This window comes from Trachurus trachurus (assembly GCF_905171665.1).
Source record: "Trachurus trachurus genome assembly, chromosome: 11".
NCBI lineage: Eukaryota > Metazoa > Chordata > Actinopteri > Carangiformes > Carangidae > Trachurus > Trachurus trachurus.
Window position 1 is genome coordinate 19710766 of NC_139904.1, and position 25638 is coordinate 19736403.

At 42.3% G+C, this 25638-nt stretch overlaps 3 protein-coding genes across 3 annotated transcripts; 1 reads left to right on the forward strand and 2 right to left on the reverse strand.

Moving 5' to 3' along the window:
* Window positions 1-1371: 1371 nt before the first annotated feature.
* dclk3 (doublecortin-like kinase 3) lies at window positions 1372-7312 on the reverse strand (the record flags this gene model as incomplete). The annotated part of the gene is made up of 7 exons (XM_083981536.1): window positions 1372-1898; window positions 1999-2166; window positions 2317-2449; window positions 3103-4311; window positions 4909-5040; window positions 5884-6098; window positions 7246-7312. The coding sequence occupies 7 exons, from the start codon at window positions 7310-7312 to the stop codon at window positions 1372-1374; spliced, it is 2451 nt and encodes an 816-aa protein (XP_083837662.1).
* A 7624-nt stretch (window positions 7313-14936) lies between these two features.
* Window positions 14937-18683, forward strand: fabp3 (fatty acid binding protein 3, muscle and heart). Its single transcript, XM_083982447.1, has 4 exons — window positions 14937-15213; window positions 16945-17117; window positions 18002-18103; window positions 18196-18683. Exons 1-4 carry the CDS (start codon window positions 15141-15143, stop codon window positions 18247-18249), a joined length of 402 nt encoding a protein of 133 aa, XP_083838573.1. The 5' UTR covers window positions 14937-15140; the 3' UTR covers window positions 18250-18683.
* A 2949-nt stretch (window positions 18684-21632) lies between these two features.
* On the reverse strand, window positions 21633-25604 carry zcchc17 (zinc finger, CCHC domain containing 17). The gene is made up of 7 exons (XM_083981461.1): window positions 25550-25604; window positions 24353-24531; window positions 22919-23019; window positions 22731-22822; window positions 22522-22622; window positions 22273-22421; window positions 21633-22021 (listed from the first exon to the last, which is right to left on the reverse strand). The coding sequence occupies exons 2-7, from the start codon at window positions 24489-24491 to the stop codon at window positions 21848-21850; spliced, it is 756 nt and encodes a 251-aa protein (XP_083837587.1). The 5' UTR covers window positions 24492-24531; window positions 25550-25604; the 3' UTR covers window positions 21633-21847.
* Between the last annotated feature and the right edge of the window lie 34 nt (window positions 25605-25638).

Sequence of the window (25638 nt, forward strand, 5' to 3'; positions counted from 1 at the left end):
AAGCTCTATGTGGTCTCACACCATGTCCTGAATGCTGGGGCAGTACCCATTATTAGCCACTGGATATGACCACATGTTAATTTCTCCAAATTCCTCCACAGATTATTAATTTTCTGCTAAGAAAGTGTCAGTGTGTTTACAACATAAACACAGTGGCACAAAGATGGCATGCAAGAATGAAAGATGAAAACAAAAACCACTGAGTACAGATATTTATAGTTCATGAACATGTAGTAAACAAATGTTTGCCAGAGAAATGATCCCAAGACAGATTTCTAGGAATGGGCTTCTAGGAGTATAAAAGGAGGATGGGTCAGTCAGGGTCACAAAACAAGAAATCCAAAATAGTTAGAACTACATATATGTTAAACATGTTTGGCCAGAAAAAAAACAAGACGATGGTCAACCAAAACAAAAACACAAAAATGTACAAAAAAGTTACCAAGTTTGGTAACCCTTCAATTTACAGGCCGTTAATTACGTGATAATGTCAAGAAATAGCCAAGAAAATACAAATAAACTGCATAGTAATGTCAAGAAATAGCCTAGAGATAACGGTCAATTTCATAGTAAATTCATGTTTTTCATAAAGGCAAAAGATGATACATGCTTTTCATGCTTTGAAGTCAAGTCCTTGCAATTAACCGTTATTTCTGGGCTATTTCTATGCAATCAATTATTATTTCTTGGCTATATTTCTCGACATTACTATGAAATTGACCATTACTTGTAGGCTATTTCTAGATATTATGACGCACGCAATTATTTGCTTTTCTTGGCTATTTCTTGACATGATCAGGTAATTAACGGCCTGTAAATTAAAGGGTTACCAAAGGTTTTCTTCATGAATACACCACAATTTAAAGAACACTGAAAAACTGAAGATATTTAAATCCAAATTGAGTCCTACTTGACCAAATCTATTTCATTAATTTCAACACAGTGTTCCCAATGCTACTTCCCATCCCCCTGTTGCAATCCTAGAAGGGCGTGTTACACAACATATCATGATCAATTAATGACTGTAGGATAAATGGATTACACACATTTATGAGATTTATCTCGCCCCGTCAATCAAACGCTGCTCAATCCCCAAGTGAGTACGTCACATCGTCTGTGGGTCATCTGAGAATCCAGCTGCTAAGAAGTCAGTGCTACTGTCCGCAACAATTAAAGTGATGACCTTGATCTAATCAGAACTAAACAGAGGCTTGATAGACAGGTTGGGACTGTTTCGGTGGATGGATGATGGTGGCTCGTCGGGGTCGATGCTGACTTGGAGGAGGATAGGTGGTGTGTTGAATGACCTGTTGTGCTTTGTTCAGATGTATTGGTTGTGTTGTGGAGGTGACTGCTGGGATTTTGTCTTGACTATGTCTTAATGTGGGATGGGAATTCAGTTTGGTGTTCGGTGGCATCTGGCTGACTGAGTTCAACTTCCCAGTCTGGGTTTGACAGCTGCTTCTCTGGCTCCTGTTGACCAGGTGTGTCCTCTGCCATCTTGTACACTTTGACCTGTGTAGATGTAGCGTGAACTGTTCTTGTCTCTTTTGATTGTTGCTGTGGCGCTTTGTCCTCATCCTGCCCTCTGCCTGTGTTCACCTCAGTTTGTTGCTCATCAGTTCTGCTGAACCGTTTTTGTGTGATTTCCTCCTCGCAGCTGTTGTGTCCTGGTCTTTTGTCTGCCATTGTTTCTGCTGCATTGGCCTGAGCTGGACTTTGAACTCCCTCTGCTTCTACTCCAGTGTCTGCTGCGTTCCTCTGTGTTCTGTCTGTGAGCGTCCTCTGTCTGCAGTCTGAAGCCATAGCCTTCACCCAGGGGTGCAGCAGGGTCTGCTCTGCTGTCAGCCTCACTGTGGGATCTGGCTGAAGCAGAGCTCTGACAAGGCCTCTGGCTTCTGCACACAATCACATGCACACACACACAGGATGACATACAAAATGGACTGTGTGGTTATGTGTGAATGTTTGTATGTTTTATAGTTCTGTGCTTCTCACCCTCTGAGACGGGGTCCCAGTAGGGGGACAGGAAGTGGAGTTGTCCCTGTTTGATTAGCTGGAACAACTCTTCCTGATCCCGATCCCGACTGCGAAATGGGGGGAAGCCACACAGCAGGATGTAGAGAATCACACCCAGAGCCCACATGTCCACTGCTACACCATAACCTGTTGGGTAGATCACAAACAATTGTCTTGAAAATAAACAAAATAATCCCGAAATTCAGAAATATACAGTATTTTAAGAGTTTTTGAATAAGAAAAAGTAAAATGTAAAGTGAAATAGTGTTTGATAAAGCTGCAGCGTACACCACTGACCCGTCTCAGAGAGAATCTCTGGGGCTACGTATGTGGGTGTCCCACATATGGTAAAGACTGGCTCAGTCACAACCATGGCCAGACCAAAGTCTCCCAGCTTCAGCCTACAGATGTCAGCTGCCACATGCTCAATCTGAGAGAGGACACGCAAAAACAAGGCACAGACAGAAACAAAGTCAAACAGGGAGAAAAACTCCAACTCCAACCACATTGTTGCTGCACAGATGGGAAAAAAAAAAGTATGTTACTGACATTTTCACTGGGATGTTTCTAAATGCTGACTTGACTCAACTAATATGGTAGCTTCAGGCCATGTTAAATAATGAGTTGTAAGATGATACAGTGTCATAGTGCGGTATGAAAAGACCGTGGGCGAGGAAAACTTGGCAGAAGATCAATAAAAGTGGAGACAGTTGACACATTGACTGCTTGTCAGTAATTATAAAGTTTGTGAATGAGTTAATTCCATAGACTTCATGATTCTGTCAGCGAAATAAAAAGGATTACAGTATCACAGCCGTGATCCAACATTTTCATGCAAATATAAAAACAAAACTAAGACTTTCTTGTCTTTACCTATATTAGGCAATTGAGACCAGCCCTGCATCTCATTATCTTCTTTTAAAAAATATTAAAGCAACATCATGAATTCTACATATTGCTCTTTGGCTCCCTCTAGTGATAAAATAAATAAGAGACACCATGGCACAGGGATTCATTTTTGAAAGCAACTTTCACTGGAGTTATCACATTTTTTCACTCCCTCTCTCTAACCCTGATACCCACCAGCAGGTTTTCTGGTTTGAGGTCTCGGTGGACGATGCTCTTGCAGTGGATGTAATTCAGTGCTTCGCTCATGTCTGACACCATCAGCCCGGCCTCTGCCTCTGAAAACTTCCCTCTCTCACTGATGGCCTCGAACAGATCCCCCCCGCTCACCAGCTCCATCACCAGGTAGGAGTGAGTGTGGGTATGGTGGTGCGCCACCAGACGCACTATGCGAGGGTGACACAGGCTTCCCAGAAGGCTCAGCTCGTTCTGCATCATGTGCTCCCGGCCGATTAGTTTCGAGCGTTCGATGATCTTTATGGCAAGGGTTTGCCCGCTGTCACGACGACGGCACTCTCTCACCACTGCAAAGTTCCCATCTCCGACCACATGTCCTATTTCGTAGCAACGCTCGATATCTGACAGGCTGACATCGCTGCCGTCCGACGGAAGGTCAAAGGTCATCCTCTGCTGTACGCCTTTCTGGGCTGTACCCACATCTGGAAGTGGCTTTAAAAGCTGTAGCTGTGCCAGACTCTTCTCTTCCTTCCTGCTGCCTGGTTGAGGAGGAGGAGGACTGACAGGTTCATCTCGTGTTCTCACATCTTGTTCTGTATGAGCACTTCCTTTTTGCTTTTTGGACACAGGGGGGAGTGGGACCCTCCCTGACAGGGAACTGATCCGCTCTAGACCCTGGTGTTTAGCTCTTATTGCTAAGCAGTTTTCACAAAGTGTAGGGGAAGGTATTTCTGCATCTCTAAGTCCCTCCTCAACCTTAAACGGACCAATGATAGAGGGCTGTCTCTCTCTGACCCCGCCCTTCACATGTAGTCTCTGCAGGTGGTTAGGAAGGTGTGCTGCTTTTCTGCCGTTCTTCTTATGAGACTTCTGAACACCCGAGTTATACTTTTCAGGCTGCTGTGTGTTTATATGGTGAAGTGTGTGTGTATTAGTGTGGGTTCTGACATGTGCATGTGTGTCCTGGTGCGTCCCTTGATTTGTCTCACTGCTATCTGCCCCCTCACTGTATCCACTGTCGGCCTTTGCAGCTTTGTCCGGTGCTGGACTAAGTCTTTTCTCCCAGGCCCGCTGCGCGTCAGCCCGGTAATGCAACTGGTCTGGAAACAGCTCCTCCAGAGCCTCCTGCACGCTGCTCAGCTCTGGACGAGCCTTACCCAGCGCTAGGAAGGCTGCCTCGCCTCTGAAGAAGTCACATACACCTTTGACCTAGAAATGTAAAACGAGACACAATGACACATTACGAGATGTCTGGACGATACATCCAGCTCAGAGATAAATGTTTGATCTTACCTTTTTGATTTCTCCTCAGTCTTTTATTTTGTTTTAATTTCTTCTTTTTTTTTTAAAACAATGGTGCAAAATATAAGTAAAGAAACTGCAGAAAATCTGTCCTGTAGTCCACAGATGTAGAATGATCGTCATAGAGTTCATTGTTACCGAGATGGATAGAGCTGTTGCTGTAGGAATACAATCTCAAACAGCCTCGTACTTATGAATGCACAAGCAGGAAAGGAGGTGTGTATATAATTGGCAATTATTGTAACACTGGAGTTTTTTCTCCCCCCCGCTGAGCGTCCAAATGGCCCCCGAGGAGAGAACAATCTGACCAGTGGCCCCAGGATAATTTGATTTTGAGAACTGTCAGTGAAGATCTTTGTAGCTTCATTGTATGACATGACACTAATAAATCCCCATTAGGATAATGTCTGCATGTCCCTTTATTTCAGCTTCCTGTGTTAAAAGGAACTCGTTGTTTGCCTCAGGGCTTCCTTGTAGGTTAATGTGGCTGTAGCTGAGCCTCACCTCTCGTGCGTGGGTCGTGTACAAGCGTGTGACCCTGGCTTTGTGCCAGCGAGGAAACCCCAACGCCTCCGAGATATCCAATAGCAGCTGTTCGAAGGACACCACACCCCTGCGGTTCAACAGCACTGTAACCTAGAGATATAAAAATGACAACTATGAGATTCATTTTCCCATCTAAGGCAGCATATCAGCTATTGGTGATGTGTTGCCATTTTTAGTAGGGAACCATTTAAAGTGGGTTTGTAAGTAATACAGTAATAGAGTTGGTAATCAATAAATTAGTAAGAAAGAAAAATTACTTTTTATCCTTCTCCAACATGACTCTTGCTTTGTCTTTTTTAAGCCATTTAATTTCTTAGGAGACCTCCTCCAATCACATCACTTCTAGAAAAGACCTGTGTGTTTAGACCCAAATCCATTTACTGGAGGCCAAACAGTGCAGTTGCATAGACACAGATTGTGTGTCTACCTTTTCTTCTTCTTGACACTCCATGGGAGACCATGGCCACAACAAGCATACGGTAAATAGAAATTTGGCACCCACCCTGATTGGTGACGTTATTTTCATTTTATTTATTTATTTATTTGATCAAAATGGACACTGATACTCTTCAAACCAAACCTGATAAAGTGTAATTGTACGCTTTTGATTTGCAAAAGCATTCATCAGTTAGAACCAATTAAAATTAATGACAAAGAAGCCAGTCAAGGATTCGAGACACATCTCAGCTAATCTTAAATCAAGCCTCATAAAAGTTGCAGTGAGTGCTTGCAACCTTGATGTTATAACTTGTTGTTCCCATGGGAACTGTGGCCTGGCCTAACGTTGCTCCCCAACTTATTTATATTTTTACCTGTAGGGCTGACGGTTTTATTATTACAGCAAGATGAGATGAGCGTATAACTAATTAATTAAATGTTAGTAAATGAGTTATTAACCATTTAGTTAAAGTTGTAAATACTGAATGAATTCACCTTCCTGAGCTCACTCAGACCACAGGGGCGGACGATGGTGACCAGATGGGGACGCTCGGCACTCTCCTCTGCGTGTCGGGTGTGGAAAAGAGGCAGGTGAGGAGCAGGAGGGGGTAGTAAGTGGGACTTGTGGGCTTGTCCCTTAGGATGGGGGTGAATGGGCCATGGCTGGGGCATCCCACCAGGCCGCTTCAAGAAAGGGATATTAGGAGGAGCTGAAGTGGAGAGAGAGGAGGACATGGGTGGGAGAACAACAACAAAAATGGATTATTGAAAGTGTACTTAACAACGCTGACGTCATCACCCCATTGGTGGGTTTGTTGTAGACTTGTGTAGGTAACACAACCTCATCCTTTGTCAGTGTGTGCGCGCGCGTGTGTGAAAACAAATCCGCCTGATCAGATTTGAGTGTTTTCCATCACATGGAGTGCAAGAGCCATTTGAGATTCCTCAAGCACTTTGCCCCACTGGCTGAATTATTTAGGCTTCCTTAAGTCATAACACACACACACACACACACACACACACACACACACACACACACACACACACACACACACACACACACACACACACACACACACACACACCTAAACAAAAGCTTGCTTGACCTGGTTAGGGTTAGTTGAATCTGCATGATTAATGAAGCATTAGAGACACACAGCATCTTTGACGTTTCACTTTCTGGCGCTGGGGGAGACAGAGATGTTATCCGTCCAGTCAGTGGGGGGGCCACACAGTTTTGTATTTTCTTTCCAGATGCAGAACAACAGACAGAAACACATGATCCCATACCTCTAACATGGACAGCCCCCCGCCCCCTTTTCAACAGGACACCACTGACCCCGTGAGAGTGAGCAAACACACACACACAACCATAACAATAGGAGCGTTTCATGGTGGACACAGAAAACCTCAATGTCCCCTAACAGCTTCAGCAGCTCATAAAGAGCCAGCTGTGGCCGGTCAAGGAAGACCGGATCAGCCTGGGGGTCCTGTGACCTCCAGGGGTCTGTTTGTGTGATGGGATGGGGGACAGGACAGGTTATTATTATTTCAGGACGTTTCTCATAGCAATAACACGTCATGTGATTCGTGATATTTATTTCATTTATCACATGGGACCAATGACACTCCTAAAAATCATGATCTTAGTGGATAGGTAATTAATAAAAGTTAGTGATCCCAGTGTAAAGCTCACTGTTGTGTGGTCACTATTTGCAACACTCAGAAAAGTTTTAAAGTAGGCCTATCTTAAAATTATTCTAATATTTGGGTCTATGAAAAGCGCTATATAAAATAAATGAATTAGCCTATTATTATTATTATTAAAATCCGTCAGTTCCGGTCTATCCCACTCACCTGCCACTCTCCATTTAGTGTCATGTGCCGCTCCGCATCCATACCTGGCTCTCTGTGAGGGGGTCATAACTTTTCAAAACAAAACACAACGAGCTGTAAAACCTCTGTCAAGCTTTTTTGGTTGTTCGCTTTTATTCCTCTGTGAGTTGCAGCTGTCATATCCTCGGCTGTTAGCTTCCAGGAGAGGTAACGGGATGCGCTACTAGTATGACCGGACCTGCTGCGGCTACTGTGGTTGCTATGGATACACATTGTCAAGCCGAAAGTCTGGTGAAAGAGAAAAACCGGAAGTGGAGAGATTTCGCCGTCAAAATAAAAGTATTTTTTACTATCCTAACATTGAGGTGTGTGGATGTCGTATCTACCGACAAACATATTTTATGAATACAAAAGTGGTTGGTTTACTGATGCAGAATTTTTGTTACACAACTGGGCTTCATTCATTTACCGGTTTACTTTTACAACGAGGCTTTATTTTGAAGGATTTGGCCGGAAGTATTTACATTTTATTTTGTGAATGTTGACACTGATGAGAGGAGTGTGTGTGTGTGTGTGTGTGTGTGTGTGTGTGTGTGTGTGTGTGTGTGTGTGTGTGTGTGTGTGTGTGTGTGTGTGTGTGTGTGTGTGTGTGTGTGTGTGTGTGTGTGAGAGAGAGAGAGAGAGAGAGAGAGAGAGAGAGAGAGAGAGAGGAGTTTCTGGTGAAAGTTTCCAGAGAAGTGAAAAGAGGTAGGCTAGTTAAAGGACACCTCAGCATCAAGGTTGTTGTTCTTACGTAATAACCACCTGCTTTTTCTCTCTCTCTCTCTCTCTCTGTTTTTTTTTTTTTTTTTTAATTAGGCCTAAAGATAGCCACCAGAAATCCCAACTAATTTGATATGAGACTTGAGTCTAAATATTAAATTAAATTTGGTTTAGTCAACATTCTTAAATTTGGCACAATGCCTACAATTGTATTTTGCAAAAAAAAACTTTCAGGTTATGCTGTAGGCTATTAATAAAAATGGTTTTATTGACTCATTGTAAATTACCCATTTTCAGAAATATTTGACTACTACCACCTCGTGGAGAATAACCATTATTAAGTAGCCTTGGGATGATGAATTAAAAAAACAAAGGAGAAGACAAATTTGTGATTCGAAAAACATGTTCTACTACATGACTTCAATCTAATCTTTGTTCTATTTTGTAAATTACTGGATATTTCTCTGTCCTTGGACTCTGGAGACATTTTTAAGCAAATGCAGAACAAAGATCAGCGTTTGGTTCATTTAGATAGGCTACTGTAACAACTAGTGATGAGGAACTGCAAGTGTTGCTTAATTTCAAGGAGCCACAAGCCAAGAAGGTTTGGACACTCTGTTGCTGAAATAATGTCAAAGGTCTACTCTGACAGTGCAACCACACACCATCACCCTTGTCTCTTTCATTATCTGTCAACTCACACGCTGTCATTATGTAAAAAAAAAAAAAAAAAAAAAGATTAAAAACTTTTTAAAAAATCATTACAAACTCACTACACAGCACATAGCCTACATTTTGTATTTGTAGAAACTAGGTAAAGTCCTCAAAGTTGCTCAAAACCAACAAACTCCCACACACAGTCCCATTGTAAGAACATTTTCTGGTTGGACTCAGTATGATGAGAGAGTATAAAAAAACCTGAGGGCGCTCACACAAAACCTTTATATCACAATGACTGGGGGGAAGTTATGGTGAAAATCGCTCTGACAAGGAAGGTGGGGGGTGGGGGTCGGACTGCCAGTCTCAGCCAGGCTGTTACCATAGACTCTCTGATGGAATCCAATACTTTGCTGCACACACAGAAAAGCACCCATAGACACTTGGACACACACACATAGTGTTGATCTTTTAATACACTGCCCCCCGTGGCTCTGTCTCCAAGGATACTGTTAATATTGGATCAGGAAGCAACAGCTCCTACTGCGGCTCCATATCCTGGACTCAACACTAGGACTTAACCAGTGTTTTCTCCAGTGGAAAAAATGCTGACAATTTTAAATCCACATCCACAATTGTTTTGTTTTTTCTTCCTTACTCAATGTGTCCTATCTGTTATTTGAAGCATTTTATGAGGGAATTAATTGCACCTCAGTCACAGAGCAATAATGTGGAACTGAGAGTAAACAATAAAAGACAGAGATGGAAATGACTTCAAACAAATGCAACAATGATCTCACCCTCCAGCACTGCCTGCCAAAAACATCAGCAGTGAAGTGCACATTTAATCGTTGCTAATATTAGGGCTGTGTGATATTCAACAATAGTTTAGGTCCATAGTTGTTGACAAATACACCAATAAATATATACTTAAAGTTCACACAATGCTTTTGACTGGTAAATTATGTAAATGTAAGCAAAGTGTTTGAGTGTGCATTGAGTGTTCTTGAGTGTGTTATGTGGTCGTGTGTGGTGGTCATTGTATAATGTGCAGCAATTTCTCTCAGACCTACCATGGTGAGGATTTTGTGGCTGTAATATCTTGTCCACAAATCAATATGGAGTCGGTACCACCCCATGGGCTGACATAACTCTCCCAGTTACACCACCAGGGTCTGGCCACCAGAGGAGGCAAGTGGACCTAAATCATGCACATGAGCTGCACTCAGGCATGATGGCCTGCAGGGCAGAGCTGAGTGCTTCCCTGGAATAATCGTCCTGGTTTTTAACCACTGCTTTCCACTGGTTTCATTACATTATTGTCTGTGTTTTGTTTAATCCCTCTGTGGTATGATTCCCATTTGATTCTCACAACTTTATGTGAAGCTATACCTCATAAATTCCACAGAGGAGGGAGGGAAATCTCTACGTGTCTATGAATAACTTCATCCATCTGTTTCTTCCCTGTTTTTCAACTTGTTGCTAGGTCACCATGGGATTCATTGAACAAATCAAGGAGTGCAACGTAAGGCTTATATCTGCACATATACACATTACACACTACCACCACACTGCTGCAGTTGTTCATTGCATAGGCCTACCAGTTTCTGCAGATATATGGCATCGCTCTCTCATGGTAGCCTACTCTTTCTCCAAGGATTAATATGTCATAACTAATGACTTTATTTATGATTCATAAATCATTTACTGGTGCTTCATGAATTAGTTATAAACCAACAATATGTACAATTTGTGGATTTTGAGATACAAAAAAAACTTGTGAGTGCTGTTTTTCTTGTTCAATCATTACTGTTTTCAAAGCTCTAATCATGGGAGTCTCCCTGCAAAGGACTGTTTGAGCACTTGCCCAGTAGGAAAACGCACATTTCATCAGCAATTAATTTTGTTGATGAAACTATGAGTCACATATACCACATGCTCTATAAAAACTCCCTTATTAAATAGAGGAATGCTTTGTAAAGATATTTAAAAAGAAACTCCATTGCTGCCCATACAGTGGAAATAAAATATATTTACCTCTCATAAAAATGATTGTGACAATGTGATTTATTCTTGATAGATAAAGTGTGTATCTCAAAACTCTATTGATCAATTTCTTCCAAACATATGACTGTGAAAATTACACCACTTTAACCTTTGTTATAGGAAAAAAAAAAAAGAGTTATGTGTCTGAAAACAAAATCATTCCAACTCTATGGACATCCGTGTATTTATTTTGTAATCTGGATGGTGCACTGTCTTGAAGTCCTTCGAGCGCCCACTCCTCCATTCAAGTAATTAGCTTGAGTGCAAATAGGTGCAGTGGAGCTGCAAAGAGGCTGCAGCCTGAATGATTGAGTGAATGAGTGTGTGTGTGTTAGACAAGGGTGTGGCAATGTCCAGATGTTGATTTAGCTGCGTTATTCACACAGTCACTCACAGATGCACAGGAAAACCCTGGACAAGCTGGAAGAAACATCAACATTCCTCGTTGGTTTATGGCTTTCCCACTCTCCTCTAGCTGTCCGGGGATTCAACCCTGTTCAGCAGTCAGTGCTTAGGTCAGCTCAGCGTATATTTGCACACACACACAAACTGCACACACACACACACACACACACACACACACACACACACACACACACACACACACACACACACACACACACACACACACACACACACACACACACACACACACACACACACACACACACACACTTGGCTGAAGATATCTGTGTTAAGGCCAAACAGGCTGTGCATGCAGGGTTTACCTGGGCACTATGGGCCCTTTGATCACGTCTTCACTCGACTGCAGTTTAGCCTGAATGAGTGAGTTTGTGATTAACACACAGTTCAAAGTGAGATAACTTCATCCTACAGTAACAGGATAAAGATAGTGATCATGAATTCAATAGTACAAATGATGGGCTACTGTCTGCGCTCATTCATGTGATAAATGGTGCTTATTTAGCTTTAGACTGCATGGGCTTATCATGCCTGGCTAAAGCTTTTCACCATACGTCCTACAAGTGGTTATGAAGGGTGTGTGCATGGAGGTGTGTTCTTTTTTTTACCTAAAACTGCACAGGCTAGCCGCTAGTGAGTTACGAGCGTCACCCTAGAGTATTGCATAACATAAAACATAAACCCACATAGGCTACAGTACGTACATGTCGAAACATACTCACGCAGCCTGTGAACATACTGCAGGCTGGGGGCTGAATGATTTCGACCTTTCACCTCCTCTCTCCCCACTTCTCTTTTTTTTTTGCCATGTGTGTCCCTCACACCTGTTTATGTCAAATATAAGACACAAGCACACACAAGCACAGATTCGTTCCACCACACAAACATGTGCCAGTTTAGACACAGTAACAAAACGAGAGAGAGAGGGGAGGCCAATGGAGGACAAGGGCAGTGGGACAGGGTGTGTAATGTGGTGTGATGTGATGTAATAGCATTCACTATTGACTTTTTTCTCAGAATCCCTGCTTCTGCTGTTTTAGTGTGTATGTGAGTGAGTGGGAGGGAAACATGGTGTCTGAAAAAATGGGCAATCCATTATACTTGTAGGGTTCGGGTTTGGCCTTCAGTTCTGATGATCACTGTTAGGACTGGGGAATGCAGGTCTGTGTGTGCGTGTGTGAGCGTGCACATGTGTGTGTGTGTGTGTGTGTGTGTGTGTGTGTGTGTGTGTGTGTGTGTGTGTTACGGCATGTGGTTTTTTAATGTCTGTTTGTTATTACACAACTTCCAGAGATCATCTGACCATCTGCAGATAGGGGAGTTTCATCGGACAGAGAGACAGACAGATGGTAAGTGCCTGTGAATGAATGCTGCAGTGTGTGTGTGTGTGTGTGTGTGTGTGTGTGTGTGTGTTCTTGTGACTATCTTGGGGGGTTACTGATTTGAATTTTAGCCCTGCAGTGTGAGGGCATTTTTAGCAGGTAAGGACACGTTGGCCTGTCCTCAAAGCTTCAAAACGCTTTTTGGGGATTACGCCCTGGTTTCAGATGTGAGATTAGAATCACTTTAATAGTTACAGCCTGATAGTTTACATTAACTTGAACACTCCCACTGCTCCAGGCCTAGAAATAGTCCAACACACAACACACTGTAAAAAAACACACAAAGAAAACACAACGTGACAATTTTTACACTATGACTTTTTTTTTTTTTTTTTTTTTTACAAAATAAACAAACATAATGATATTTTTTATTTAGTGAGCAATAGACAGATTCAGACAGATCCAATTTCTATCTCTTCAGTCAGACAGCTCAGTTGTTACATATGGAGACCAGGACTATAGTTTTGCACAGCAGGTAAGACATAGTTTAGTTCAGGGGTGTGTTATTGTAAAAGAAGTAATGTCCTATTGGGTAGATTTTATTTATTTTCATGCTCTCTGCAACATGGTGGCTCCTCTCTTTTTTGACCAGTCCTCCATCAGTGACTTTTCTCCCGGTCCTCCTGAACACATCACCCTAAATATACAGTATTCATAAAACATTACTTATTCAAATTTTAGGTGTCAAAAGACACATGATGGCCTGAAAAGTAAACAGTAGAACAGTCTGTGACATTAGGGTAAGAAAAAAAAAGTGTTGCAGTGTTTCTGAAATGGGTTGTGTGCCATGAAACCTGCTGCTACAACACAGGTAACTGAGCTCACTGTAGACTGTGTACGATATTGCTGCAGTCTTCTTTTATGTGTCACCGGAAGTGCATGCTGACCGAGTCCAGTGAAGTCAGCCGAGATAGATGCCAAAAGCACCCCCACGGAGAGAAATCTGGTCCCAACCAGGGGAACGCAGTGGTGAGGAGATGAACTGTAACTTCACATGTACGAGTCGAGAGTGGTATCAATATTTATAAATCTAAGACAAAGTAACAAAATGTATTTTACAAACTATTTTATATAAAGATAAAGATTGTAGGTGCGTAGTTGTAATGCTATTATCTACAAATCACGTTCTGTGACCCCCACCCACCCATCCACCACCTACCCCCCCAAAATGGGACAAAAAGCTTTGTGCGCAGGTTAAGATGTTTTGCATAAATGCAGCCCTCCCTCCTCTCCTACTGTGTCTAATGTGTCTGTTCCCACTGAGTCACAAATCTTTAAAAGCAGCTCACAAATGCATCAGTTAAATGTTATTAAGAGAGCGCAGTGACTTCCTTTCACTGCCACTTGTTATTTAGCTATTCCCTAAATTCGCTATTCATTTTTTAGCACAGTTAGTTGGGACTATTTTCATCTTTGGATGAATACAGACTAAAAAGTGGTTATTGGGCTTGTAACATTGTTGCTTTCAGTACTGTGGGATTTGTTGACAACAATAAGAGTGATCAGCTTTATTGTAAATCACAGACAAATGAAGTGAAACTGATTCAGAGTCCTGCATATCCAAAAACAAACTCTTGGTGGTAACAAGCCAACCTTGCTCTGCCCTTATCTCACACTCATGACCGCAGCCTATACTCTGCCATCACGTGACGTGTGAGTGTGTATATGTGTTTACAAGTGCACACATACACACTAAATGACCCCTGTGAGCTCTGGCGGACTGGGTCGAGGTCAGTCAAAGTCAAACCAGCATTAAAAAACAAAAAATACAGAAAGAGGGATCTCGAGCGAGGGGAGACGAGGGGCTGAGACGATTATCATGACATTCTTTACACCCCCTCCTCCTCTCCCCTGCCCCCCTGCAAAGCAATCAATCAACCCCACTCTTCCCCTCTGGCTCAATCTGCTTTTCTTCTCTTTTCTCTATCCGTGACAGTGGGGGGCTTGTTCATCAGCCCCTCCTCCCCTCTTTTCTTTACTCTGCCTTTTATTCCCCTAAACTTTGTTTTTTTTTTCACACCGGCCCTGTTGCTCCCTCTCATCTTCTGTCTCTTACCAAATCTATCTTTATATAGCCTATGTTCTTCTTCTTATCAAAACATGTTGTGCAAAGTTCTTGAATATAAAAATAGTGAATATAAAATAGTTATTTAGGCATTCAGAAAATGAGAAAATACAACATTCCTGCAAATTACATGATTACACTGTGCTTTACAACTACACTACACAACCTAGAAAACTACAAACTCAAAACAAACTGATGAAAACGAACCATTTACCAGCGTAAATTCAAATTCACATTCAAAACAATCTATAGGTTATTTGCATGTGAGCCATTTGTGCAGAGACGAGTTTATCACACATGTCTCTCTCTCTCTCTCTCTCTCGCCTCCCATCCCTCCTCCCCTGCCCTTTCTGCACAGCCTGATGACGTCACGAACAGCCGGTATATATCCACCAGTAGGATCGCAGAGCTGAATGAGGCGCTGACTGCATACTCATCTCTCTCTCTCCTCTACCGCTCTGTCTCTCCCTCATACATACACACTCACACTCACACCCTCTCTCTCTCTGTTTCTCTCCCTCACACCCTCATACACTCTCATACACTCTCTCACCCCCTGACTCCTCCACACCGCTGCAGACATGGCAGATACTTTCGTTGGCACATGGAACCTGAAGGAGAGCGAGAAATTTGATGAATACATGAAGGAACTGGGTAAGTCTGTGTTTTGAGTGTGTGTGCGCGCATGCGCGTGTAACGAGAGAGGCTGCAGTGCTGCCGGTGCTGCATGTGAGCACATGTGAAAAGCGGGATGATGAGATAAATGCTTCATGGTGTATGTGTGTGTGAGAGAGAGAGAGAGAGAAAGAAAGAGAGAGAGAGAGAGAGATAGAGATAGAGAGATAAAGAGAGTGTGTGTTTAACCAATCAAGCAGCTGGTAATGCAGGGTGTGTGAACAATGAAGGGGTGAATGAGGGAGGAAACAAGATGGAGAATGGAGAAAAAAATTGAGGTTCAGAAAAATAAGGGTGGGAAAAGGAAGATGGGGAGAGAGAGAGAGAAAGAAAAAAGAAGAGAGGAGATGGGAAGCAGAGGGGGAGGGAAGAAAAGTGGAAGAGTGGTTGACCGCATGGCCTAAGTGCTGGAGAGGAGGGAGAGAGAGAGGGAGGGAGGGGCCGTCTTTTTAGTGGAGCAAAGAAAATCCACCCCACTGTGAGAAACTCTGAATGGCAAGTAGCTGGCATTCCCACACACACACACTTGAGCACAATGTGGGTGACCTTCACTGAAAGCTGTTCATTGTTCGAGGCCATGGGAGGGGTTGAATATTGCGATGACCCCCAATGCCAAGACTCTAATAGGACGGGAAGGTACTATGTGTGTGTGTGTGTGTGTGTGTGTGATGGGGGCAGGTGGTCTGACTTTTTACAGCCACCAAGAACGACACCAAACCATTTGTCTGTGTGTGCAAGAGAGAGAGGGTTTCATACCTTCTCTGAGCTCATAGCCATGTCACCATCGACCGGTCCGCTTTGGTCCCCATAGAAACCAGAGACCCTTCAACCTCTAACCTCAATCCTCTTGATCAATGAGGCGTCTACACACACACACACACACACACACACACACACACACACACACACACACACCCTAAATGGAAAGCCAGTAATCGTTTGCACACACACAGACACACACACAGACACACACATGCCCAGACAGGCCGTCAGTCAGGTCAATGGGACCCTGCAGTGTTTGCAGAACATGCTGCAGGTTTGGACAGTAGACAAACAGAGATTAGAGTGTGTATGTCATATGACAGAGACCCAGAGGGCAAATCCACAACTAACTGCTTTCAACTTTTATCAACACCCACTTCATCTCCTCACCCTGCGAACATTAACCATGGTAATATTTACTGTATTAACACATTCAGTCGTGTTTCAGCACATATAAACTAGAGATGAGCGTTTACGTGCCCCGGAGGGTGAATCACAATGAATTACGATCTCTTGGTTTAATTCTAGCTCCACCAAAGCCTTTGTCTTGTCCTGCCAGATGTACTAACATCTGTATTAGCACAAAATCTATCACTTTTCCTCTGGAGCCACCAGCAAGTTCATGTTTTTGATTTTAAATGGAATATCTCAACTTTCGACGCCATTTTCTCTGGTTGTTACAACGCTTGAGAATTTAATTACTTTCCCGTCAGTCTCAACTGTGCTTTGTGTTTACAGTTGATTTGCATGTTACCATCTATTGTTAGCTTTTAGCCTGGAGCACATTAAAGTCCACACCCTCCCCACAGGACGGGTGCTCTCTGATTCTTTGATCCATTCATTGGTTGATTGTTACAGCTTCACACAAGCTTGTTTACAGTGTGTTGGGTCAACATTGTCTTTTATAACAGCAATTAACATACCATACTCTTTTTTTCCCCCCTGCAGGTGTTGGCTTTGCCACACGTAAAGTGGGCAACCTGACCAAGCCCACCACTATTATCTCAGTGGAGGGAGACCAGGTGACGGTGAAGACCCAGAGCACCATCAAGAACACAGAGCTCTCCTTCAAGCTGGGAGAGGAGTTCGACGAGGTCACTGCCGATGACAGGAAGGTTAAGGTGAGAGTTCACATGTCGGTGTTGTTATAAGTCATTTAATAATAAGTAATTCACTTTGATAAAGGGGGTGTAAGTGGCTCTATATCTATAACTCTGTGAAACACAGTGCAAATTTAAACTCCTGAAGCATCCCTAAATATGAGAGTGATGATTACAGTCCAATGGATGGATGGCTCAACAAGCACCAGTGGTTCGTCACGTTTAGAAGCTGCTATGCTTGTTTTTAAGTGTGAACACGAGGGGGTGAGTCAGAGAGGTTGACCCGACCTAAAAATGACGTTATTCTAATGTGGTGGGTGGAGCGGCGAACTGCAGTTAAGGGATACAGTTGGAGAAATGATTTGATCTCACAGGCAAAGTATCGGATGGACAAACTGCAGAGGAGGAAAAAAAAGTTAATTAAGTTTCACTATTAGTAAGCCTCAGTGGATCCCCATTTCTGGTTCATGATGAGTCACATCGTTTCTCAGTCTGAATCAAAACTATATCTGCACAAAGTGTTTCCACTAAAATGACTGAAAAAGTTGTATGAATATCAAAAGGCTACAAGGAACAAAATGTGCTTTTCTCTGCTGGAGCCTCACCCGGTCTGGTTTGACTGGCAGCTTATGCTTGTTAACGTACGCACTCAACACAACTTTGTGCATATAGCTGTAGGCTGTAACCGACATAACTCAGTCCGTTTGTTGACTTTATGACTCACCTGTAGTTGTGCTACTTCTTACACAAAGATTTAGTGCCAAACGCCTTATGTTTGTCCATTGTAGCAATTGTTTAGCTTGACTTCTGTTATATAAGTTGAGGTGGAGCAAATGTGTTTCAATGTGTGGTGGTGTAGCAACATGCGTGTTAATGCTTATTTATGTGCTGTTGTCCGTCCGCAGTCTCTCGTAACAATAGAGGATGGGAAGATGGTGCACATACAGAAGTGGGAGGGCAAAGAGACCAGCTTGGTCAGGGAAGTCAACGGAAACGCCCTCACGCTGGTAAGAGCTCACACACAAAATGCATCGATCAAACATCCGTGTTTGTGCGTGTGCTGTGTTTGCTTAAATCTTTCTTTTTCTGTCCATCACAGACACTCAAGCTCGGTGAGGTCATTTGCACGCGTCGCTACGAGAAGGCACAGTAAAAACCCAACACTGAGTCCCCCCCCCCCATGTCGTCCCACTGCATCGCCTAAAGCCCTGAACCACAAACGCCCTAACACCACCCATCAACCCAGGTCAAGCAGACGGCCTGCGTGGCTGCTGCAGTTTCCCCACATTGTTCCTTCATACTGTAAGCTCAGTATTAACATTGCTGCTGACTGTAACCTCCGTTCCCCCCCACGTCCTTCACTTTATACTGTTGTTCCTTCTACTGAAAGAAACACTGAATAAATTCCAATGATTTGTTGTTGTTGTTTTCTCTCTAAAATTTCCAGGTCTAAGGATTTTTTTAAAAAAGAAATATGTTACTCATTGTGCCTGTGATAAACCTGAAAAAGTGTTTGAAATGTTTTGAAATTTTTGAGACCTGAAAAATAAAAATGTGTCCACACATGTGGATGAACTGGTAAAACAATGTGATTCTTAAACTTTTATTTTTTATAAAGTTCACTGGATCTTTGTCCTTACACTTAAATAATCAAATATATCAGTTTATTCTCATTTGAGTGGTCAAATTGGTGTTTGCAGCTGTGATCGATAGATAATTCATGGAGCTTCAGTACAAGGCCACAGTAAATATAAGAGCTGATGTCATGAGATCAGCTGAACTGTGGAGTGAGGTGAGTCTGAAAGCGCTCCAGTCCGGCCTGTTTATAGCAAACAGCAGGGTGTAAAAGTTCAGTAGTGCCACATAACAGGACACATCTAAGTAGATCCAAAGAGTGTGACCACAGTTTCCACCACAGCTGGTTTTACAGGGACTCACACTGGTTAATTATAGAGCTTTGCCCTGGCTAAGGTGAAGGGAAAGTTTTGTTAAAGCTAGCACAAGGTGTGCAAATACTGTCCTGTCCTGCATTTGTACATTAGCTCTGTATGTATGTATGTGTGTGTGTGTGTGTGTGTGTGTTTGCTAAATTTGGATCACCCCCGCCCCTCACCGTAGATTGGTGTCATGTGTTCTTGACAGAGTGCCAACTAGGAGCGAGGTGAAGGGGTGAAAGGGCTCTGGAGGAGTCAGCGACCTTCTGCATCTTTGTCCTTTAGATACTTTGACCTGAATGGGTCATAAGGAGGAATGATTAGTACACAGTACATCTGCCCCCTTACATCATACTGACAACCATATACACATATTTGCGTTGAGGAGAAAAGTACATAAATAAACCACCAAACTGAAAAGTCAATATATACATATGCAGTAAATAGCTACAGGTAAAAAGATAAACTGTAAAGAGGTCTAGCCATGTGGTAGAAGCGGGAAAATAAAGTACGAAAACCAATATATACATAAAAAAAAGACCAAACCTGAACACTAATGAATTCAGATTCACCTGTGCAGGACATCCCATTCACATGAATGAATTATTTATTACACAAACATGTGAATGGTGTATTTGACAATAGGTCGGGAACAACTATTCTAATAGATACAAAAAATAAATGAAAGAAATACTCACAGGGGTCATGTCAGTTCTGTTATACATGTGAATTAATTACATGCAGAAAAGTGAGAGAACAGAAAATAAAACAATACAGACACTAAAATGTATTTGTATAAGTAAAAAGTAATAATGGGCTAATAAACTGCATGTACAGTATAAAATATCCATATCAGTACATCCACAGCAATGTCAGTCTCAGTTATGTAACAGCTGTTTAATAACTGAGACTGACAGTTGACACTTAACCTTGGAAAATAGTTTAATAAGATAATTAAATTACCCTGTCTAGAAGTCCATATACAGTATCCAGAGCTTTTAAACTCATCTCATTGGCTTCAACAGCAGAAGAGAGTTTGCTGGGAATAACTATAACTGGCCCAGTCTGAAATATCTTAACAGGTGAATTTCAAACAGCCGTCCATCCATTGTATATAAAGCTTTATCCTTGCAGAAAGGGCTCGGGCCATTCCCACCTGACATAGGTCAAAGGTGGGGTCACCAGTCACCACATTTACACCTATGGGCAACTAGGAGCCACCAGACTATGGGAGAACATGGAAGAACGACTCCCCACAGAAGATGTGAGGAAACAGTGTCCACCACCACACTGCACTGTTTTATATCTCTATCATATCTTCCGAACATCAACAGGTTCAGCTCAAAGCATAGGGTTGTTAAGTTGTTATCCTTCCAACATTGTGTCCAAACATAAATGAGTTATTCCCTTTTATCCCCTTATGGAAGCACAAATGTTACATTTTTCATGGATTTCCTGTACGAGGGGGAAAACCCAAGGTCAATATAAACACTACCTCCACTGTTTTGACTGTATCTGACAGTTGATTGATGCCGTCATCTACAATTACTCGCATTAATGAACCCAAGCTAACAGTTGTGGTTGTGCAAGCTCTGACTCGCATTAAATATTAAACCCTGACGCTGACCAGTGAACTCTTATTAATTGATTAACAGGGGAGTGTGCTCTCTGGAGCCGTGTCAAAGCACTGCAGCTGGAAACTATCACTGCACAAGCACGGAAACTAGGTCAAAACAGGACAAAAGAAACAAGATATTGAGTCTGTAATGTTGTGTTATCTGGTCCTATGTTGACGAGGGGTTATTTTATAGGAAAACAAGTTGGAGCCTTTCACCTTGAGGAACAAAACCCAACCCAGTCCCTCCATCTGGCCCTCAGATGCCTTTTGCTTCACTTGAAAACATTAACTCCACATGACCCCGGGGTTGACCAGACACAACCTGAGAATTTCTGATGTTTCTGTGTGTGTGTGTGTGTTTGTGTGTGGGTGTGTTTTAGTTCCCCATGGACAGATTTTAATAGCAACACTATGAGTTCAAGGTACAAGAACAAAGACATCAAGAGGCTTTTTTGTTTTACCTTTACAAATAAAAACACCTTTAATGGAGTTAACAGTTGACATGCAGGAAGAGGTGTGTGTGTGTGTGTGTGTGCGTGTACTGTGAACAGTCCCCTGGAGACAAGATACACAAACACACATGGATGTACACACAGACGCACAATAAGCAGCGGACAACCTAAGGATATCACCATAGCATGGGGGTTTCCTGTCACGCTCACTTGTACTACATTACATTTCCTGTTTGCGGTTTTTACCTCTTCCTCTCCCTGTGTGTGGGTGTAAATGTGTGTGTGTGTGTGTGTATCCAGTACTCGCTGTGTGGATTATTACAAGGTTTTTCATGTCAGACCCTCCCAAAGAGTCGGCTTTACAGCTGTCTGCATAATGGATTTCCCAGAGCATTAGAAACCAGATAGCTGTGAACAATATCTGATTTTCAAGATGGCTTGTCACTTATCTGACTCCGTATGATCTATACACTCTTCCCTCTGTGAGGGAGGTCGCTTGAGGACATTTGATTTTTATGTTTTCAGTTCTCTGCCCTGTTTTCAGGACAGTGAGCGAACATTTCCTTAACTTAAATAGATGAACGTTTTTATAGTAAGCTCAGCTGTATGTTGGAAGAGAGATTATTTTAAAATACACGGCCTGGAAGTCTGTCCCTCCGTCTGTTGCTACCCACTTCCCCTTTTGTGTCTGTGTGATAACTGCAGTGTGTGTGTGTGTGTGTGAATGTTGTGTATGTGTCTCGACCCTCAGCTGTGTTTATGAGATTTATGTTTCTTGTGTTTCTTCTTCTTTTTGTCCTCTCTGTCACGACTGTGGTCGTGGCGCCTCCTCTTGGATTTACATTCACTACTGCTGCTGCTGCTGCTGTCGCTCTCCGACTCCTTCCTCTCCCTCTTCCCCTTTTTCTTCGTCTTCTTCTCCTGCAGGATAAACGAACGGAAAGATAGTTTTGTTGTGCGTGCAAATATAGGGAACAATCACGATGAAGAGATATGTGAAAAAAAAAACAAGCAGTGGTTTAATACTTCAGACACTTCTCATGAAATCTTGTAAACGCAAGCAGCCACAGCCCCGGACGGTCACACAGACATGTGGCTGGTTGCATCAGGTCGAGGAACTGGAATAAACGAGGAAGTGAGAGCAACGCTGGCCATCAACTGTCACAACTCACCTTCTTTTTCTTCTTCTTTTTGTCCGAGTCTTGCCTCGGTGCAACCGTGGCGCTCTGCTGCTGCTGCTGCCGTGGCTCTTCGTCGTCCTCTTCAGGCACAAGAGCGTACTGCAAGCCCGGAGCAGAGAAACAGTCCTTTGTAAAGTGACCTGAAAAAAGGATTCATTAATTTATTATATAATTTATTGATATAGAAATTTAATCTCTGTATTTTATTCTTTCAAGATATGTTTGTTGTTGTTGTTGTACCTTTGCAGCCGCACTTTGAACATGTTGTGTTGAGCACAGCCTCCAGTGTGATCCTGTTGCCAGTCTGGTCTCTAAACTGCCTCCGTCGCCTCGCATCCTGCCTACGATCACACAGAGGTGATATTAGCACACAGCTGTCTTTGCACAGACCCCCCCCCCCTCCCCCATATATATATATATATATATATAATACAACTATAAGGACTTACTCTGCATTGACATTGTTGGGGTCCAAGTCCCGCCCTGTTCCCTGATTGACAGCTTTCATTGAGAAGGACAGTTTCACCTTGTCACCCCGAATCTGGCAAACGGAGGACAGAGCTGTAGTCGTCCTGTTCTGTCATGTTTAACATACAGTACTCTTTGTGTGTGTGTGTGTGTGTGTGTATGGGGTTACCTCTCTTCCAATGACTTTAATCCACACCTGCTCCCCCACATCGACGATCTCTGAGGCATTCTCCACCCGTGAAGCTGACATCTCACTAACATGCACCAGGCCTGCGTGTGCAAAGAAATAGAGATTTAAGATGTACATACATTTCAAAGGATTAAGAAGCAGTAATGAAACAAAGAAACTAGAGCCTCAGTGCAGATACAGTATCTTGGTGTTGAAACTGAGGTACAGAAAAGCTGAAGATGAAATTTGAAACAGCAGTTTGAAGCAGCAGTTGTTGTCCACCAAAGGATAGTGACAGGTGTCCAAATGTGAGACGAACCCAGCAGCCTCTCTGACTACAAATTAGAGCCAGGTGCGAGCAAATAGTTTCACACATTTCAAACATTTGTTGCATTTTTCAGGGTGTGACGAATGTAGAACTCATTCTCAGCTCCAAGGAGCAGGTGCTGAGTTTTTTGTAAGCTTTGCACAGTTCGCCCTCCAGTGGTGAAAATGAGGAGCTGGTCTGCAGCTTCAGATAATTTTATGAAAAAAGGTGAAGTGTAACTACAGACTTGAGGTAATCCAGTCCTTCAATCTGTTGCTCTTCTCAGCAACCCTCCATACTCTTTACCTTTCTACATACACAGATCTCTCTCAAAGGGAGGTCACAATGACTAGAAAAAAGTAAAGTGGGTTAAAATGATTTGTAACAGTCGCTATACTAACATGAAAAAAGTATGTCAACATACTTTTAAAAATGGGCTCTTCTCAACACCTGTAACATGTTATTTATTATCTATCTACAAATTACAGGATGCTGGCGCTGCCACTCAAAGAAAGAAAACACAACAAAAAAGTTTTACCAACATCAATCAGAGAAGGAATTCTGTGGAAATACTAAAATCTTCCTCTAGTAGCAACATGTGCTTTAGTTGACTTGCAGTCTCTCCTCCTCACTCTGGCTGAAATATCACTGTCACACATTGACTCAAACAAATTAGACAAAACAAATAAAGACATTTCTGTATCCTCTGCATTCACTCTGCATTACATTTTTCCTCACCACCACCGGTGTGAATGTGGTATGAATGAATAATGGTTTCTATAAAGCGCTTTGGGTGTTGGGAAAAACGCTATATGAATGTAAGTCATTATTATTATTTCACCCTGCAGTGGTTTTACCTGGCAGTGGATGGAGGTGCTGACCTAGCATTGTTTTGCCACTGCACGTTCCTCAGTTTTCTTATCAATTTCACTATTGTAGTATATGTCATTGTATTAACTCTTTGCATACTCTGCAATATTGTACTAATACGCTTTTTACATTCTTATTGTGTCACCAATCAAGCTTTTGCTACTTACTCTTTCTTCTCTTTTTCACTGCTGTATTTCCTCTAATTATTGTAACTCATTGCACACATTTTGTTTCTGTAAGTGGTTTGTATGACTGACCTTCCTTCTTGTATCCTGGCAGTCGGACAAAAGCTCCATAGGTTTGCACAGAGACAACCTCTCCTTTGGCGATGCTGAACAGAGGTGGCAGACCTTCCAGTCCGGCAGGCTCTGGTGGTGGACCGTCACTGTCAGACATCGTCTCAGTGGCAGCAGACCACAGGTATCAATAAGTGGATCTAGAGAACCGAATAATGAAACATATTAAATTACTTGTAGTATCTCAAAATGGGAAAACTGTTATTGAAATACATAACATAAAAGCTACCAACACTTCAAAATGAAGTTATTGAGTGTTATGTGGCAAGAATACATTCTAACTTAAAATCTATACAATGAATGCATTTAGAAAACAGAATCTGAGATTATGAAACCTTTTCACCCTTCTTCACAAATATCTATTTGGTATATAAGATGATTCCTTCCAGTCTCTTTGAGCTCATAAGCTCTTAAAAAAGGTAAATTTTCACAGTGACCTCTTAAAGCCAAATAATACCACGAGGAAAAGCATCAAATAAGATCAAATAGGGTTTGGAACTAAAATGGTTTATTGAGACCACTGAACCTAGTTACAAAGTCATCCTTACTGCTCACGCCAGCTATATTTATCACAAGAATCAAAGAGGTTGGAGACAAATTGTTTCAAAAATGCTTTCATGCCTTTTTTTTTTGTCAGTGTCGCATGATTTTTGTGATTAGCTTGTTTGGTTGTAAATGCAAAAGTGTATGTTTGAAAAGAAGACACAAATGTGGTGAGTATAGTGACGTCCTGGCCTGAAACCTGAAAAGCATTTTTTTCTCTAAACTTACAGGACATAAATAAACTCCATGTGAATTACTGCATATGAAAAACTGTCTAATCACTCCTCCGAGCTGCTGCTAAGTGCTCTCGCATTAGGATCAAATACAGCTGGACTGGATTTCTACTCGAGCTTCACAGAGTAAACAGAGTCTGCAGAAGGATAAAAAAAAAACTGTACCAACTTCACATCTGCTGTAACAAAGTGAATGCGAGTAAACAACAGCAGTTAGCTGCTAACGTTAGCATTATATTCATTATCACGCTAAACTTGTTTAAACCGGCAACACTTTTTACGCATGTTATTCGGCCCGTGCATCAAATATAAACACCATTTTGTGAAAGGAAATTCTATGTCTGTAATTGAACAAATATTATTAAAATAGAAATATTGCTACCTTTCGATTTAGCGGAGCTGGTTCCGTTCACATCCGGTTTAGAGCAGGTTTGACAACAAGAAAAGTGACCAATCAGCTCAGTCGTTACT

Coding starts and splice junctions, on each gene's coding strand:
- zcchc17 (XM_083981461.1), bottom strand. CDS start 24,491: ATGTCTGACAGTGACGGTCCACCACCAGAGCCTGCCGGACTGGAAGGT. Junction 22,623..22,730: donor CCCAACAATGTCAATGCAGA/GTAAGTCCTTAT, acceptor GTGTGATCGTAG/GCAGGATGCGAGGCGACGGA. Junction 22,422..22,521: donor TTCAAAGTGCGGCTGCAAAG/GTACAACAACAA, acceptor TCCTTTTTTCAG/GTCACTTTACAAAGGACTGT.
- fabp3 (XM_083982447.1), top strand. CDS start 15,141: ATGGCAGATACTTTCGTTGGCACATGGAACCTGAAGGAGAGCGAGAAA. Junction 15,214..16,944: donor TGAATACATGAAGGAACTGG/GTAAGTCTGTGT, acceptor TCCCCCCTGCAG/GTGTTGGCTTTGCCACACGT. Junction 17,118..18,001: donor CCGATGACAGGAAGGTTAAG/GTGAGAGTTCAC, acceptor GTCCGTCCGCAG/TCTCTCGTAACAATAGAGGA.